The sequence below is a fragment of the Ambystoma mexicanum genome, chromosome 2p, assembly GCF_040938575.1.
Source record: "Ambystoma mexicanum isolate Mex_15411 chromosome 2p, UKY_AmexF1_1, whole genome shotgun sequence".
Lineage (NCBI taxonomy): Eukaryota > Metazoa > Chordata > Amphibia > Caudata > Ambystomatidae > Ambystoma > Ambystoma mexicanum.
The window spans coordinates 1,445,050,001-1,445,068,624 of NC_090923.1; the positions used below are offsets into that span (position 1 = coordinate 1,445,050,001).

An 18,624-nucleotide genomic window follows, 5' to 3' on the forward strand; every position below is an offset into this window, starting at 1 on the left:
GCGGGAAGTTCCACACGCGAATAGCCTGGGCGCGTGTATTTCAGGGGTGCGCGGGGAGTTCCACACGCGAATAGCCTGGGCCCGTGCATTTCAGGGGTGCGCGGGAAGTTCCACACGCGAATAGCCTGGGCGCGTGTATTTCAGGGGTGCGCGGGAAGTTTTACACGCGAATAGCCTGTGCGCGTGTATTTCAGGGGTGCGCGGGAAGTTTTACACGCGAATAGCCTGGGCGCGTGTATTTCAGGGGTGCGCGGGAAGTTTTACACGCGATTTCTGCACGGTACGTGTATTTCAGGGGTGCCGGGGAGTCCCACATGTGATTTGACAGTGTGGGTCCTCCCAGGTGTACCCTGTACACCCTCCACGGCCCCTGCAGGCAGCCCACACCACAGGGGACTACCCTGCATCCCTGGTCATGTCCCGCAGGCAGCCCACCCAACATGGGCATGCCCCCCAGCAAAGGCACATGTCTCCTTGAACTAATGAACACCAACACATGTCCCCTTGCACCCCCACCCCCCAGCACTGTGGGGCACATGCCAGCAGTCCCCCACCCATGTCCAACTCATGTCCCCCACCACCCCCACCCCCCAGCACTGTGGGGCACCTGCCAGTAGGCCCCCACCCATGTCCAACTCATGTCTCCCACCACCCCCACCCCCCAGCCACCAGGGTCACCCTCCACCAGGGCCCCACTCATGTCTCCCACCACCCCCACCCCCCAGCACTGTGGGGCACCTGCCAGCAGGCCCCCACCCATGTCCAACTCATGTCTCCCACCACCCCCACCCCCCAGCACTGTGGGGCACCTGCCAGTAGGCCCCCACCCATGTCCAACTCATGTCTCCCACCACCCCCACCCCCCAGCCACCAGGGTCACCCTCCACCAGGGCCCCACTCATGTCTCCCACCACCCCCACCCCCCAGCACTGTGGGGCACCTGCCAGCAGGCCCCCACCCATGTCCAACTCATGTCTCCCACCACCCCCACCCCCCAGCACTGTGGGGCACCTGCCAGTAGGCCCCCACCCATGTCCAACTCATGTCTCCCACCACCCCCACCCCCCAGCCACCAGGGTCACCCTCCACCAGGGCCCCACTCATGTCTCCCACCACCCCCACCCCCCAGCACTGTGGGGCACCTGCCAGCAGGCCCCCACCCATGTCCAACTCATGTCTCCCACCACCCCCACCCCCCAGCACTGTGGGGCACCTGCCAGTAGGCCCCCACCCATGTCCAACTCATGTCTCCCACCACCCCCACCACCCAGCACTGTGGGGCACCTGCCAGCAGGCCCCCACCCATGTCCAACTCATGTCACCCACCACCCCCACACCCCAGCAGTGCAGGGTCACCCTCCAGCAGGCCCCCACTCATGTCTACCACCACCCCCATCCCCCAGCAGTGCAGGGTCACCCTCCACCAGGGCCCCACTCATGTCTCCCACCACCCCCACACCCCAGCAGTGCAGGGTCACCCTCCACCAGGCCCCCACTCATGTCTACCACCACCCCCACCCACCAGCCACCAGGGTCACCCTCCACCAGGCCCCCACTCATGTCCCCTATCACCCCCAGCCACCAGGGTCACCCTCCACCAGGCCCCCACTCATGTCTCCCATCACCCCCACACCGCAGCAGTGCAGGGTCACCCTCCACCAGGCCCCCACTCATGTCTCCCACCACCCCCACCCCCCAGCAGTGCAGGCTCAACCTCCACCAGGCCCCCACTCATGTCCCCCTGCACCCCCACCCCCCTGCCACCATGTGCAGCCCCCACCAGGTCCTCACAATCCCCAATTATGTGCGTAATGGTCAGCCTCCACAGCCAAAAAGCCCTACCAAGTAACCCATTCACCCACATGGAAATGGAAATCACATGTTACACCCCCAATGTACATGAAGCAAATGAACCCATGTCCGTCACACACATATTTTCAAATTGAATGGGAAAACACACAACATGACATGCATGAAACCAATGAGATGAAACCACACAGTGAACAATGGAAAAAAAAATGTATTGAAAAAAATACAAATGCCAAAGAAAGAAAACTAACTACAATGTAAATGTGAAAAAATAAGCTGCATGTCCGCATAATAACACAAAACTAGAAAATCAAATAAAAAAAATTATGTCCAAAGTGAAATGTAAAAACTCTCCATGCAACAAAGAACTATGTACAAAAATAACAAGGGTCCATCATCACAACTGAACTAAGGAAACCTCCTAAAAAACCTACCTAAATATCAACTATATACAAAAAGTGGAGCAGTGTCCGTCGACTCCAAATAATAATAAGAACGAAAGGAAACCTAAAACTAAAGAACTATATACAAAGGCGGCGGGCAAGTCCAGCGGCTCACTCTGTGGTGTTCCGGGCCAGGGCATCATCGAACTCCTGTTCGATGTCCCGGAGGCGGTCCAGTTCCATGGCCCCGAGGGTCCGCAGGGACGACGCCGTGTCCTCCTCCAACCCCCTGCGGATTGCCTCGAGGCACTCGGCCCGCCTCAGGGCCCTCCGCATGGAGTTCTCCGCCCTGACCATTGTGAGCCGCGCCTCTTCCGCCCGCCGCCGCTCCGCACCTATGGCGTGGCCCAACCGCTGCCACACGGAAGACACTCTCTGTCCTGGGTCCTCCTGCCCTCCGGCCGATGCCTGCCCCTCCGATGTCGAAGGCCCCGAGCCTTCATGGCTCCCACCATCTTGCTGCTGCTGCTGCTCTGCCTCTGCCCGTGCACTGCCTCCTGCAGCCTGCACATCCTCCGCCGGCTGGGGTGCACCTGTTGATGTGGCCACCCCTGCTGGACGTCCGACTCCCGACTGTGGCAGGGATGCCTCCTCCACCAGCCTGGCCGCACTGTCAGAGGCAGCTCCACAGGGCACCCAGGTGACTGATGGGTGGGAAGATGGCACAGAGGACGACTGGCGCGTAGGGGGTCCAGTTGAGGAGGGGGTCGGAGCAAGCCCCATCAGACAGCGGAATCCGGCCTGGGTGACCTGTCCCAGCAGGCTGACGTGGTCAACGAGCCATTCGAGATGACGTGCAGTCTCTCCATGAAAAGACTGCAGGTCACCTCGCATGGCCCGTTGACGCAACGCCACACCAGCCAGGACAGGCTCAACCCGGACCTGGATGGCCACGTCCGCAGGCAGAGGAAGGCCAGTTGACGTCAGCTCATCCCCTGCCTGAAAACGGGTCTGGACGTAGGCATCCCTGCTGGTGCAAGATGATGCAGGGACAGGATCGGGGACAGGATTGCACACAGGCACCTCCGCGGCCGCCTGTGCTGCCTCCTGTCCCTGGTCCTGCACTGCACCACTAGCACCAGTGGGATCCCCACCTCCAGACCCTGTCTCTGGTGCTTGCGCGGCCCCCTCCTCCACCAAACCCCCCACCAACCTGGATGACTCCGTGCCATCTTCCCCTGTTGGGCCCTGTGGGGTCCCAGCTGCCCCTTCTGCTGCCGAGGAGTCCAACTGCAACCTCCGCCTCTTGGACCTCCCCCCGGCAGCTGCGGCCTGGGACGCGGCACCGGACTCCTCACTCCCCGACGAGATGACAACACGGGAGGGGAGCCGGGCCTTGCGTCTCCGGCTGGCGGTCGGATCCCCGCCGCTGTGCTCCACAGCACCTTCTCCGCCCTCTTCATCAGTTGACGCTGCAGACAGGGAGAAACAAAACACAGGCATCAGGGCACTGTACAATGGACACATACACGCACGACAGTTGCACATGAGTGGCATTGGCAAACCTCAGACATGTCATCACAATCCCCAACACACATGTCATTGCAACTGGCACACATGAGCCATACCACAGCCATATCGCAACTGCCACCACCATCCCTACACATACAACAGCATCAGCAGCCAAAGGGGAGCCATACATCACATGCAACACAGGAAGTGCACCACACATGTACACACACCACCACACTTGCATGCATGTCTACACCTCTGCCAAGTGTCGCACTGTTCAGACGGGCATCCATGTCACATCTGCCAATCAGGCTTCCACATACCGCTGTCACATGCATCCATGTAGCATCACTGTTGCACCTTTGACAAATACACACACATGCACATGTACACAGTGCTCATACATGCAGCCGAAAACAACATACATGCCTGACATCACGGACATGTCTACTTACATACACATTCATCCAAACATGTGTGCACGCACAACTGCATTTGCCATGCAAGCCCACACACACAAGCACCATCCATGTCTCACACATTACAGCCCTCGCATGTGTCAGCCCCACGGCCCTGTACACCCCCACCCATACTCCACCCCATACAAACAGATGTGCAACCGGCACAATGGGGAATGATCACCACACGCCCTGCTCACAACCAGGATGCATGTACACTCACCGCTCGACTCCAGACGGCTCTGCTTCTCTAGGACCTGGACGTGGAGCGCTGGGGATATGCGTTCCAGGACCCCCATCTGTTCTTCCGACAAGTGGCCCCGGCGCCCCTTGGCATCCGCTGCCTTCAAGAGGCGCCGGGCCTTGTTCAGGGTCCTGGACCTGAAGTCCTCCCAGCGCTTCCTGACATGTTGTAAGTCCCGGACTGCCACCCCCTCCGCGTTGATGGCAGTCACGATGTCAGTCCAGATCCGAGTCCGTCCTTCCTTGTCGGCGCGGGAACTTCCAAAGAGGGCATCATACTGCCCCAGGACTTGCTCCACCAGGACACCAACTTCGGTGGCACTGAAGCTGGTGCCCCTCTGCCTCTCTGGCCGGGGGTTGTCAGTGGTCGCAGATGGTGTTAGCCCCGACATGACAACCCCAGAGGCAGGAGTGGGTGGGCAACTGGGTCCTGGGGCTGGGCTGTGGAGCGATGGAATTCCAGTCGGGAGTCTTCTGTTCCAGCAGGGGTGGTCACAGCAACAGCACCCCTGGCTGATGTGCAGGCAGCAAATGGCAGTGCACGTGGGCAGCAGGCAGTCAGGCAGCAGCAGATAGCAGGTGGGAGCGTGCTCGGGGCTCTGGGGGGCAGTAATTCGGCCTTCTGGGCAGGAGCGTGGTCTCCCGTGTGCTCACGCGTGGCCAGCTTGGTACGGAGTGAATTGGCACGTGAAAATCCTGCACGTCAGCGTGAAAACCGAGGAAAGGCCCTTAGCGCGTAAGCGCGTCAGCACGCATACGCGATTCCATTGGACCAAAGGCCCTCAGCGCGTAGGCGCGTCTGTGACGTGACCCGCACGGGTGTTTCCCACACAGCACGTGATGACAGAGCACACGTGGAAAGACTGCACGTCAGAGTCTCATCGCGTGTAATTGGACAAAAGTGCGTGTACACGCGATTGGCCTATGTACGTGTATATGAGGTGTGCGCGGACACTTACACACGCAAGTACGTCAGCGCACCTGTATCCCGGTGTACGGCCATTTCCACCAATCACACGCAATGAGACTCTGACGTGCAGTCTTTCCACGTGTGCTGTCATCACGTGCTGTGTGGGGAACACCCGTGCGGGTCACGTCACAGACGCGCCTACGCGCTGAGGGCCTTTGGTCCAATGGAATCGCGTATGCGTGCTGACGCGCTTACGCGCTAAGGGCCTTTCCTCGGTTTTCACGCTGACGTGCAGGATTTTCACGTGCCAATTCACTCCGTACCAAGCTGGCCACGCGTGAGCACACGGGAGACCACGCTCCTGCTCAGAAGGCCGAATTACTGCCCCCCAGAGCCCCGAGCACGCTCCCACCTGCTATCTGCTGCTGCCTGACTGCCTGCTGCCCACGTGCACTGCCATTTGCTGCCTGCACATCAGCCAGGGGTGCTGTTGCTGTGACCACCCCTGCTGGAACAGAAGACTCCCGACTGGAATTCCATCGCTCCACAGCCCAGCCCCAGGACCCAGTTGCCCACCCACTCCTGCCTCTGGGGTTGTCATGTCGGGGCTAACACCATCTGCGACCACTGACAACCCCCGGCCAGAGAGGCAGAGGGGCACCAGCTTCAGTGCCACCGAAGTTGGTGTCCTGGTGGAGCAAGTCCTGGGGCAGTATGATGCCCTCTTTGGAAGTTCCCGCGCCGACAAGGAAGGACGGACTCGGATCTGGACTGACATCGTGACTGCCATCAACGCGGAGGGGGTGGCAGTCCGGGACTTACAACATGTCAGGAAGCGCTGGGAGGACTTCAGGTCCAGGACCCTGAACAAGGCCCGGCGCCTCTTGAAGGCAGCGGATGCCAAGGGGCGCCGGGGCCACTTGTCGGAAGAACAGATGGGGGTCCTGGAACGCATATCCCCAGCGCTCCACGTCCAGGTCCTAGAGAAGCAGAGCCGTCTGGAGTCGAGCGGTGAGTGTACATGCATCCTGGTTGTGAGCAGGGCGTGTGGTGATCATTCCCCATTGTGCCGGTTGCACATCTGTTTGTATGGGGTGGAGTATGGGTGGGGGTGTACAGGGCCGTGGGGCTGACACATGCGAGGGCTGTAATGTGTGAGACATGGATGGTGCTTGTGTGTGTGGGCTTGCATGGCAAATGCAGTTGTGCGTGCACACATGTTTGGATGAATGTGTATGTAAGTAGACATGTCCGTGATGTCAGGCATGTATGTTGTTTTCGGCTGCATGTATGAGCACTGTGTACATGTGCATGTGTGTGTATTTGTCAAAGGTGCAACAGTGATGCTACATGGATGCATGTGACAGCGGTATGTGGAAGCCTGATTGGCAGATGTGACATGGATGCCCGTCTGAACAGTGCGACACTTGGCAGAGGTGTAGACATGCATGCAAGTGTGGTGGTGTGTGTACATGTGTGGTGCACTTCCTGTGTTGCATGTGATGTATGGCTCCCCTTTGGCTGCTGATGCTGTTGTATGTGTAGGGATGGTGGTGGCAGTTGCGATATGGCTGTGGTATGGCTCATGTGTGCCAGTTGCAATGACATGTGTGTTGGGGATTGTGATGACATGTCTGAGGTTTGCCAATGCCACTCATGTGCAACTGTCATGCGTGTATGTGTCCATTGTACAGTGCCCTGATGCCTGTGTTTTGTTTCTCCCTGTCTGCAGCGTCAACTGATGAAGAGGGCGGAGAAGGTGCTGTGGAGCACAGCGGCGGGGATCCGACCGCCAGCCGGAGACGCAAGGCCCGGCTCCCCTCCCGTGTTGTCATCTCGTCGGGGAGTGAGGAGTCCGGTGCCGCGTCCCAGGCCGCAGCTGCCGGGGGGAGGTCCAAGAGGCGGAGGTTGCAGTTGGACTCCTCGGCAGCAGAAGGGGCAGCTGGGACCCCACAGGGCCCAACAGGGGAAGATGGCACGGAGTCATCCAGGTTGGTGGGGGGTCTGGTGGAGGAGGAGGCCGTGCAAGCACCAGAGACGGGGTCTGGAGGTGGGGATCCCACTGGTGCTAGTGGTGCAGTCCAGGACCAGGGACAGGAGGCAGCACAGGCGGCCGCGGAGGTGCCTGTGTGCAATCCTGTCCCCGATCCTGTCCCTGCATCATCTTGCACCAGCAGGGATGCCTACGTCCAGACCCGTTTTCAGGCAGGGGATGAGCTGACGTCAACTGGCCTTCCTCTGCCTGCGGACGTGACTATCCAGGTCCGGGTTGAGCCTGTCCTGGCTGGTGTGGCGTTGCGTCAACGGGCCATGCGAGGTGACCTGCAGTCTTTTCATGGAGAGACTGCACGTCATCTCGAATGGCTCGTTGACCACGTCAGCCTGCTGGGACAGGTCACCCAGACCGGATTCCTCCGTCTGATGGGGCTTGTTCCGACCCCCTCCTCAACTGGACCCCCTACGCGCCAGTCGTCCTCTGTGCCATCTTCCCACCCATCAGTCACCTGGGTGCCCTGTGGAGCTGCCTCTGACAGTGCGGCCAGGCTGGTGGAGGAGGCATCCCTGCCACAGTCGGGAGTCGGACGTCCAGCAGGGGTGGCCACATCAACAGGTGCACCCCAGCCGGCGGAGGATGTGCAGGCAGCAGGAGGCAGTGCACGGGCAGAGGCAGAGCAGCAGCAGCAGCAAGATGGTGGGAGCCATGAAGGCTCGGGCCTTCGACATCGGAGGGGCAGGCATCGGCCGGAGGGCAGGAGGACCCAGGACAGAGAGTGTCTTCCGTGTGGCAGCGGTTGGGCCACGCCATAGGTGCGGAGCGGCGGCGGGCGGAAGAGGCGCGGCTCACAATGGTCAGGGCGGAGAACTCCATGCGGAGGGCCCTGAGGCGGGCCGAGTGCCTCGAGGCTATCCGCAGGGGGTTGGAGGAGGACACAGCGTCGTCCCTGCGGACCCTTGGGGCCATGGAACTGGACCGCCTCCGGGACATCGAACAGGAGTTCGATGATGCCCTGGCCCGGAACACCACAGAGTGAGCCGCTGGACTTGCCCGCCGCCTTTGTATATAGTTCTTTAGTTTTAGGTTTCCTTTGTTTTTTCTTATGATTTGGAGTCGACGGACACTGCTCCACTTTTTGTATATAGTTGATATTTAGGTAGGTTTTTTAGGAGGTTTCCTTAGTTCTGTTGTGATGATGGACCCTTGTTATTTTTGTACATAGTTCTTTGTTGCACGGAGAGTTTTGACATTTGACTTTGGACAAAATTTTTTGGATAAGATTTTCTAGTTTTGTGTTTTTATGCGGACATGCAGCTTCTTTTTTCACATTTACATTGTAGTTAGTTTTCTTTCTTTAGCATTCGTATTTTTTCTAATACATTTTTTTTTACATTGTTCACTGTGTGGTTTCATCTCATTGGTTTCATGCATGTCATGTTGTGTGTTTTCCCATTCAATTGGAAAATATGTGTGTGACGGACATGGGTTCATTTGCTTCATGAACATTGGGGGTGTAACATGTGATTTCCATTTCCATGTGGGTGAATGGGTTACTTGGTAGGGCTTTTTGGCTGTGCAGGCTGACCATTACGCACATTGTGAGGACCTCGTGGGGGCTGCACATGGTGGCAGGGGGGTGGGGGTGGTGGGAGACATGAGTGGGGGCCTGGTGGAGGGTGCCCCTGGTGGCTGGGGGGTGGGGGTGGTGGGTGACATGAGTGGGGGCCTGGTGGAGGGTGACCCTGGTGGCTGGGGGGTGGGGGTGGTGGGTGACATGAGTGGGGGCCTGGTGGAGGCTGCCCCTGCACTGCTGGGGGGTGGGGGTGGTGGGAGACATGAGTGGGGGCCTGGTGGAGGGTGACCCTGGTGGCTGGGGGGGTGGGGGTGGTGGGTGACATGAGTGGGGGCCTGGTGGAGGGTGACCCTGGTGGCTGGGGGGTGGGGGTGGTGGGAGACATGAGTGGGGGCCTGGTGGAGGCTGCCCCTGCACTGCTGGGGGGTGGGGGTGGTGGGAGACATGAGTGGGGGCCTGGTGGAGGCTGCCCCTGCACTGCTGGGGGGTGGGGGTGGTGGGAGACATGAGTGGGGGCCTGGTGGAGGGTGACCCTGGTGGCTGGGGGGTGGGGGTGGTGGGAGACATGAGTGGGGGCCTGGTGGAGGGTGACCCTGGTGGCTGGGGGGTGGGGGTGGTGGGTGACATGAGTGGGGGCCTGGTGGAGGGTGACCCTGGTGGCTGGGGGGTGGGGGTGGTGGGTGACATGAGTGGGGGCCTGGTGGAGGCTGCCCCTGCACTGCTGGGGGGTGGGGGTGGTGGGAGACATGAGTGGGGGCCTGGTGGAGGCTGCCCCTGCACTGCTGGGGGGTGGGGGTGGTGGGAGACATGAGTGGGGGCCTGGTGGAGGGTGACCCTGGTGGCTGGGGGTGGGGGTGGTGGGAGACATGAGTGGGGGCCTGGTGGAGGGTGACCCTGGTGGCTGGGGGGTGGGGGTGGTGGGAGACATGAGTGGGGGCCTGGTGGAGGGTGACCCTGGTGGCTGGGGGGTGGGGGTGGTGGGTGACCTGAGCGGGGGCCTGGTGGAGGGTGACCCTGGTGGCTGGGGGGTGGGGGTGGTGGGAGACATGAGTGGGGGCCTGGTGGAGGGTGCCCCTGGTGGCGGGGGGGTGGGGGTGATAGGGGACATGAGTGGGGGCCTGGTGGAGGCTGCCCCTGCACTGCTGGGGGGTGGGGGTGGTGGGAGACATGAGTGGGGGCCTGGTGGAGGGTGCCCCTGGTGGCGGGGGGGTGGGGGTGATAGGGGACATGAGTGGGGGCCTGGTGGAGGCTGCCCCTGCACTGCTGGGGGGTGGGGGTGGTGGTTGACATGAGTGGGGGCCTGGTGGAGGGTGACCCTGGTGGCTGGGGGGTGGGGGTGGTGGGAGACATGAGTGGGGGCCTGGTGGAGGGTGACCCTGGTGGCTGGGGGGTGGGGGTGGTGGGAGACATGAGTGGGGGCCTGGTGGAGGGTGACCCTGGTGGCTGGGGGGTGGGGGTGGTGGGTGACATGAGAGGGGGCCTGGTGGAGGGTGACCCTGGTGGCTGGGGGGTGGGGGTGGTGGGAGACATGAGTGGGGGCCTGGTGGAGGGTGCCCCTGGTGGCGGGGGGGTGGGGGTGATAGGGGACATGAGTGGGGGCCTGGTGGAGGCTGCCCCTGCACTGCTGGGGGGTGGGGGTGGTGGGAGACATGAGTGGGGGCCTGGTGGAGGGTGCCCCTGGTGGCGGGGGGGTGGGGGTGATAGGGGACATGAGTGGGGGCCTGGTGGAGGCTGCCCCTGCACTGCTGGGGGGTGGGGGTGGTGGTTGACATGAGTGGGGGCCTGGTGGAGGGTGACCCTGGTGGCTGGGGGGTGGGGGTGGTGGGAGACATGAGTGGGGGCCTGGTGGAGGGTGACCCTGGTGGCTGGGGGGTGGGGGTGGTGGGAGACATGAGTGGGGGCCTGGTGGAGGGTGACCCTGGTGGCTGGGGGGTGGGGGTGGTGGGAGACATGAGTGGGGGCCTGGTGGAGGGTGACCCTGGTGGCTGGGGGGTGGGGGTGGTGGGAGACATGAGTGGGGGCCTGGTGGAGGGTGACCCTGGTGGCTGGGGGGTGGGGGTGGTGGGTGACATGAGAGGGGGCCTGGTGGAGGGTGACCCTGGTGGCTGGGGGGTGGGGGTGGTGGGAGACATGAGTGGGGGCCTGGTGGAGGGTGCCCCTGGTGGCGGGGGGTGGGGGTGATAGGGGACATGAGTGGGGGCCTGGTGGAGGCTGCCCCTGCACTGCTGGGGGGTGGGGGTGGTGGGAGACATGAGTGGGGGCCTGGTGGAGGGTGCCCCTGGTGGCGGGGGGGTGGGGGTGATAGGGGACATGAGTGGGGGCCTGGTGGAGGCTGCCCCTGCACTGCTGGGGGGTGGGGGTGGTGGGAGACATGAGTGGGGGCCTGGTGGAGGGTGACCCTGGTGGCTGGGGGGTGGGGGTGGTGGGAGACATGAGTGGGGGCCTGGTGGAGGGTGACCCTGGTGGCTGGGGGGTGGGGGTGGTGGGTGACATGAGTGGGGGCCTGGTGGAGGGTGACCCTGGTGGCTGGGGGGTGGGGGTGGTGGGTGACATGAGTGGGGGCCTGGTGGAGGCTGCCCCTGCACTGCTGGGGGGTGGGGGTGGTGGGAGACATGAGTGGGGGCCTGGTGGAGGGTGACCCTGGTGGCTGGGGGGTGGGGGTGGTGGGTGACATGAGTGGGGGCCTGGTGGAGGGTGACCCTGGTGGCTGGGGGGTGGGGGTGGTGGGTGACATGAGTGGGGGCCTGGTGGAGGGTGACCCTGCACTGCTGGGGGGTGGGGGTGGTGGGAGACATGAGTGGGGGCCTGGTGGAGGGTGACCCTGGTGGCTGGGGGGTGGGGGTGGTGGGTGACATGAGTGGGGGCCTGGTGGAGGGTGACCCTGGTGGCTGGGGGGTGGGGGTGGTGGGTGACATGAGTGGGGGCCTGGTGGAGGCTGCCCCTGCACTGCTGGGGGGTGGGGGTGGTGGGAGACATGAGTGGGGGCCTGGTGGAGGGTGACCCTGGTGGCTGGGGGGTGGGGGTGGTGGGTGACATGAGTGGGGGCCTGGTGGAGGGTGACCCTGGTGGCTGGGGGGTGGGGGTGGTGGGAGACATGAGTGGGGGCCTGGTGGAGGCTGCCCCTGCACTGCTGGGGGGTGGGGGTGGTGGGAGACATGAGTGGGGGCCTGGTGGAGGGTGACCCTGGTGGCTGGGGGGTGGGGGTGGTGGGTGACATGAGTGGGGGCCTGGTGGAGGCTGCCCCTGCACTGCTGGGGGGTGGGGGTGGTGGGAGACATGAGTGGGGGCCTGGTGGAGGGTGACCCTGCACTGCTGGGGTGTGGGGGTGGTGGGAGACATGAGTGGGGGCCTGGTGGAGGGTGACCCTGGTGGCTGGGGGGTGGGGGTGGTGGGAGACATGAGTGGGGGCCTGGTGGAGGGTGCCCCTGGTGGCGGGGGGGTGGGGGTGGTGGTAGACATGAGTGGGGGCCTGGTGGAGGGTGCCCCTGCACTGCTGGGGGGTGGGGGTGGTGGGAGACATGAGTGGGGGCCTGGTGGAGGCTGCCCCTGGTGGCTGGGGGGTGGGGGTGGTGGGTGACATGAGTGGGGGCCTGGTGGAGGGTGACCCTGGTGGCTGGGGGGTGGGGGTGGTGGGTGACATGAGTGGGGGCCTGGTGGAGGCTGCCCCTGCACTGCTGGGGGGTGGGGGTGGTGGGAGACATGAGTGGGGGCCTGGTGGAGGGTGACCCTGGTGGCTGGGGGGTGGGGGTGGTGGGTGACATGAGTGGGGGCCTGGTGGAGGGTGACCCTGGTGGCTGGGGGGTGGGGGTGCAGGGGGACATGAGCAGGTGTGCAGGGTAGTCCCCTGTTTTGTGGGCTGCCTGCAGGGGCTGTGGAGGGTGTACAGGGAACACCTGTGAGGACCCACCCAGCCTAATTGCGTGTGATAATTCCCGCACACCCCTGTAATACACGTACCTGGCCAAATCGCATGTGAGAATTCCCGCGCACCCCTGTAATACACGTACCCAGCCGAATCGCGTGTAGAACTTCCCGTGTACCCCTGTAATACACGTACCCAGCCAAATCGCGTGTGATCATTCCCACATACCCCTGTAATACACGTACCCTGGCCAATCGCGTGTAGAACTTCCCACGCACCCCTGTAATACACGTACCAAGCCAAATCGCGTGTGATAATTCCCACGCACCCCTGTAATACACGTACCTGGCCAAATCGCATGTGAGAATTCCCGCGCACCCCTGTAATACACGTACCCAGCCGAATCGCGTGTAGAACTTCCCGTGTACCCCTGTAATACACGTACCCAGCCAAATCGCGTGTGATAATTCCCACATACCCCTGTAATACACGTACCCTGGCCAATCGCGTGTACAACTTCCCACGCACCCCTGTAATACACGTACCAAGCCAAATCGCGTGTGATAATTCCCACGCACCCCTGTAATACACGTACCTGGCCAAATCGCATGTGAGAATTCCCGCGCACCCCTGTAATACACGTACCCAGCCGAATCGCGTGTAGAACTTCCCGTGTACCCCTGTAATACACCTACCCAGCCAAATCGCGTGTGATAATTCCCGCGCACCCCTGGAATACACGTACCCAGCCAAATCGCGTGTGATAATTCCCGCGCACCCCTGGAATACACGTACCCAGCCAAATCGCGTGTGATAATTCCCGCGCACCCCTGTAATATACGTACCCAGCCAAATCGCGTGTGATAATTCCTGCGTACCCCTGTGATACACGTGCCCTGGCTAATCGCGTGTAAAACTTCACGCGTACCCCTGATATGCACGTTACCCGCTTTGCGTTCCTTGTTTGGCAGCCCTGTGGACTGGTCCAGGGTTAGCGCTGCCCTTTGCGATGATTTAGCGATTTTGATGGCTTTTCCTTGCGCGAGGGCGTTCTTGGGGGCGTTACTGGCGCTGCTGCAGGGTCGCTGCGATACTCTGCGCCACGGCTGGTTTGGGAGCCTGAAATCCATGAATACGCTGTGCGCGGAAATCGGTTTTAGCGCACGTGCCTGGCGCAGTCAATCGCACGCGGACACTCTGCGCCAGCCGCTTGCGACACTTTTCTGCGAAATTCTATGAATTACCCTGTTTGTGTTTAATGACTTTGGGTACATACATTTCATGAGTGATATGATAGTTGATCCGTGTGATTAGATGAATGAGGCTCTTAAAATGTGTAGCACTGATCTGGAAAGATGTTTGTCTCCCCATTCTTAATGCTTAACGATTGTGCAATGTGTTTCTTTTCCGCCAGCACTTTCATGAAGCTGCATACCTAGCAGATGAGCGTCAAGACTTACTGAATGCCATTAACGAATTCCTGGATAGTAGTGTTGTTTTGCCTCCCTCCGAGGTGCAAGGCGAGGAGCTTTTGAGGTCTGTCGCGCACTTCCAGAGGGTGATGTTAAAGAAGAGAGAGGAGCAGGACAAGCGGCAGTTTCTTGGGAAAGACGAGCCAGAATCAGAAGAAGAAACAGGTAGCTGGACATTTCTTCTGGCGGATAATTCGCTCACTGCGGTTGTGCTGATGGTTCAGATTATGTTCTACCTTAACATCATTTGGTGTTTTATGACGTATACCTGTTGCCAATTAAGAATAATTCTGGCATGTGGTTTTTTATTCTCACAGTTGGTTGATGTACTTTTGCAAATCATCTTTAGGATGTCTACTTGAGATCCTTTCTTTTGCAGACCGCTCCCGTGGCAACAAATAGTAGTTCATTTGTATTAAAAATGAGTAATTTGGCACGGTCACCGTTATGTTTACTCTCTAACGAAAGTGGGTCCCTGCTGTCAAATTTTGGTCATTTGCACTGTGGGGAGAAAATGTAAAGTACACAAAGCGGTGTACACACGTTTTACACCGCCTTTTGCCCTTAACATTTGCACTCCGCAGCGCAATATGAGTAAATGTTTACTTTTGATTGTGAGCACCGCTTGCCATCCTTGTATGGCAAGCAGCACTAACAATTAAAATTAAACACTGTCTGACATGTTCGAATGTCGGACAGCGCTTAATTATCATTGTGAACACCGCTTACCATGCAAGCATGGTAAGCGGTGTTCAGAAATAAAAATAAGGGCTATGCGACATGTAAGCATGTCAGAGAGCATTTATTTGTAATTGTAAACATCGCCTCGCATGCTGGCATAGCAGGCGATGTTTACAATGGATCCCTATGGCGCTCACCTGCTTTATGTTGGTACATAAACCTGGCAGACCATGCTGGCGTAAATGCTGGAGCATTTGTATAGCGGAGAGGCAGGAGGTGGCATAATTCAAGTTGTATTCCGCCCCTCCTCTCTGCCATACAAATGATTGAAAATAGCGGGTAACGTTAATTGAAGGCCATAAAAGCTTTCCATTAAGGTTGCGCCCCCATTGAATATGAGCCCCATATTATCCATGCCTTTCACGCTGGCCTCTGGCTATTGATGCTTTCTTTACAGGTTGTATTAAATATTTTCTTCATTACTAAAACTTCACGTGCAGCCCAGGAGAAACAAGATTCTTTAACTTTGACGTGGACCTAAGATCTGCAACCCAGCCTCCATTTCTTTGGCTGTTTCACCTCAACCGACGACTCTTAGAGTGGGCCCCATCAGTCTATTTCAAATGAGTTATCCTCCTCATAGTGAGAGGGAGACTACACCGAGACCTTATGCTGTTCAACAAAATTGTCGAGGTTAAAATCTATAGAGCGTAAAAAACACATTCTTGATGATGGGCTCTTGACTAATATTTATAAACCCTGTGTAGCTCTGTCTAAGGCAGGCTCTTGGAACACTTTTCCATAAACAAATAGCTTACAATAGCTGGCGAATTTCTGTGGTTTTTCGATGTGTGCACTGCAACCATAACATCCCTTGAACAAAGTAAGGGGTCTGTGTGCGCCTGTTACGGCTTGCTCTGTTTAATCTGGCTCCTGCTGCTCCAAATATTAGTTTTGCGAGTTTTCAACGTAAAGTCGTAATGTATTACGGCATGGAGGCAAGGATTATGATGCGCTCATATTTAAATCAGCAACAAGAAATAAAAAGACACATGAACTACAAGTCCCATCAGGCTTAGCAGCTGGGTAGTAATGCCAGTTCTGCCCCCACAACATTCTAAAGACATCCGTAGTCGCAGCAAGTCCTCTTTTCTTGACTTGTGTTGCAAACCTTCGCAAAACAAAAGAGGTGATGGCTGAAAGGGTTAGAATTAATCTTAAACTCTAGCATTGCTCTGGGCAACCCTCCAGGCCATTGTTCTTCGCCTGCCAAGCCATTACAAAATGGGAAAAACCATATGCAAATCAGGGAAAGGCAGTGCAGCACGGCCATCATGCCTTACATTGGAGAGCCACAACCATGGCTTTCCCCCTCCCCCCATCAAGGGGAAGCTCTGTGCTATGGAGGGAGTTGTTTCCAGTCACCTGCCAGCAAAATCAAGTGAGAAAAATACAAGTACCAGAATCCTCAGAGCTAATTAACTTGTCACACCTGAAACAGAAATGCAGACCCGCCTGAAAAAACAAAGTAACTTAGCCTCCTTGAAGATTGATGAAGTCATGAAAACGTGCGTTAGGAGGAGAAGCTTAAGACTGGGAACAGAGCTCCTGCCTTTACATCTTTAAACATTGTTACAGAAATACCGGGAAAGGCAGTGCAGCAGGGCCATCATGCCTTACATTGGAGAGCCACAACCATGTCTTTCCTCCTCCCCCCATCAAGGGGAAGATTTGTGCTATGGAGGGAGTTGTTTCCAGTCACCTGCCAGCAAAATCAAGTGAGAAATATACAAGTACCAGAATCCTCAGAGCTAATTAACTTGTCACACCTGAAACAGAAATGCAGACCCGCCTGAAAAAACAAAGTAACTCAGCCTCCCTGAAGATTGATAAAGTCATGGAAACGTGCGTTAGGAGGAGAAGCTAAAGACTGGTAACAGAGCGCCTGCCTTTACATCTTTAAACGCAAATCAGGCTTGGTCCGATCCCAGAAGGAGCAGTCCAGCCCAAACTGCTTGTCACATCCCATCTGCACGAGATCACAAGCATCCCCAAACATGTTTCAGCCTTATTGCAAGCCTTTCACACCATTGATCTTGAGAACGTCACCATGCAATATACCGTACTTATATCATACTTGCTGGTACTTTGGGGATTTTGGAAAATTGTGTTTGGATTCGTGTTGGTGGTGAATTGTGACTCGTTGTTGCATACTGTTGGAAGCAGTTGTGACTGCTTGGGATAATTCTCTCACTCAGTTGCTTACATCAAAGGCTACTCGGCGAAGCAGCGCACTGCTTTCAGTGATTACAAACTGCTTGCTGAGTAGATAGTTCTCGCAAACTACATATCCCGACATCCCTCAGGCCTCTTCTTCCCGGCAGTGGCTCGTCAGCGTCGGAGTGTTCTGCAAGGCCGGTTAGCGCCGGTTCACACCAAGTCACAGCGTTGCTGCGCTAGATTGCTGGCTGCCGATCCTACCCTGCTGCCCTCTGCCCCAATGGCGAAGCAACCTACAGCGGCCGAGATTCTCCAAAAATATCTGGCGCTGGGATTGAATCCTGTTAACCCAGTATTATTGGAATCTGCGCAGTCTCTGGTGCAGTCCGCTTCTGTTGTAGGGGAGAGAGAGGAAGTACTACTGTCTGAGGCCCTGTTTGTGGTTACACCCCCCACCTCTTGCCTTGACGTAGACGGCTGCCCATTAGAGAAAGTGTAGAAAGGAGGTTGGGAGGCTCGAGTTCGGGCCAGATAGGAGCCAATGATTCTTCTTTAGCTGGGGGTCTTGCTCAACAGATTCTAGGATGCAAAGTAGTACCAATCTGCATGATAGAGCCCCTGGAGGAACAATCTCCCATTATGGGCCAAACTCATTCTACGCAAATTGCAGGGCAAGCGCACCCAAGGGATGGGCGGGACAAGGGTGTCTCAGGTCTTGTTAAGGACTTAAAATGTATGTTGCTTAACACTAGATCCCTCTGAGGTAGAAGATTACATTACCTCACATGACATAGACGTATGTGCTGTTACTGAGACTTGGCTGCATGATGCAGCAGGTTCTGCTCTTACAATGGCTATTCCAGACGATTTTAGCATCTTAAGGACTGACCGGTTGCTGAGTAAACGGGGTGGTGTGGCTATTATTTTTTGCTCTTCTCTGCAGATAAGGAATCTAGAGAATATCACAATTGTAGAGTGTGAAATACTATGGACATAACTGGATAATGAATCCCATTACCACAGTGAACATCTTTCTTCTCTACAGACCCCCTCAGAAATGCCAGACTTCTAAGTGATCTGACCTTACCTAACCTGAACCCCAATTCTAGGGTTCTCATCATGGGTGATTTCAATTTGGGTTTTAATGATGTTGCAGACTCGCTGGACTCACTTGTAAAGTTTACTATGGGTGACTGGGTTTTTTCTCAAAATGTGAATTCAGCAACCCACATGAAAGGGAGAATCATGGACTGGGTTCTTACACTGAAGTTGTCTACAAATAGCCTTTCGGAGCTCCACCTGTCCTTGGTCTGAACACTTAATATTGGAATGGAATATGTCCCTACCGGCCTAGCACACAATCAAGTCTGCTAAGCTATGGCTATTGTATAGAAACCTTCGTAAGTTATCACCTATGGCAATGGCACCTTTTCTTCCCCGCATGTTGGACAATCTTAACAATCTGAATACGTCTGAAGACCTAGCGGTGGCCTTTGGCAACTCAC

At 57.8% G+C, this 18,624-nt stretch overlaps 1 protein-coding gene across 8 annotated transcripts in view; it reads left to right on the forward strand.

The window, feature by feature from the left end:
* Window positions 1-18,624, forward strand: part of SLC4A2 (solute carrier family 4 member 2) — a 1,509,271-nt gene that overhangs the window by 1,174,266 nt on the left and 316,381 nt on the right. For all 8 annotated transcript variants that reach the window (XM_069645996.1, XM_069645995.1, XM_069646002.1 and 5 more), the window contains one exon: window positions 14,161-14,383. In XM_069645996.1, coding sequence (XP_069502097.1) covers window positions 14,161-14,383 — 223 coding nt within the window. The remainder of the gene's footprint in view (window positions 1-14,160; window positions 14,384-18,624) is intronic.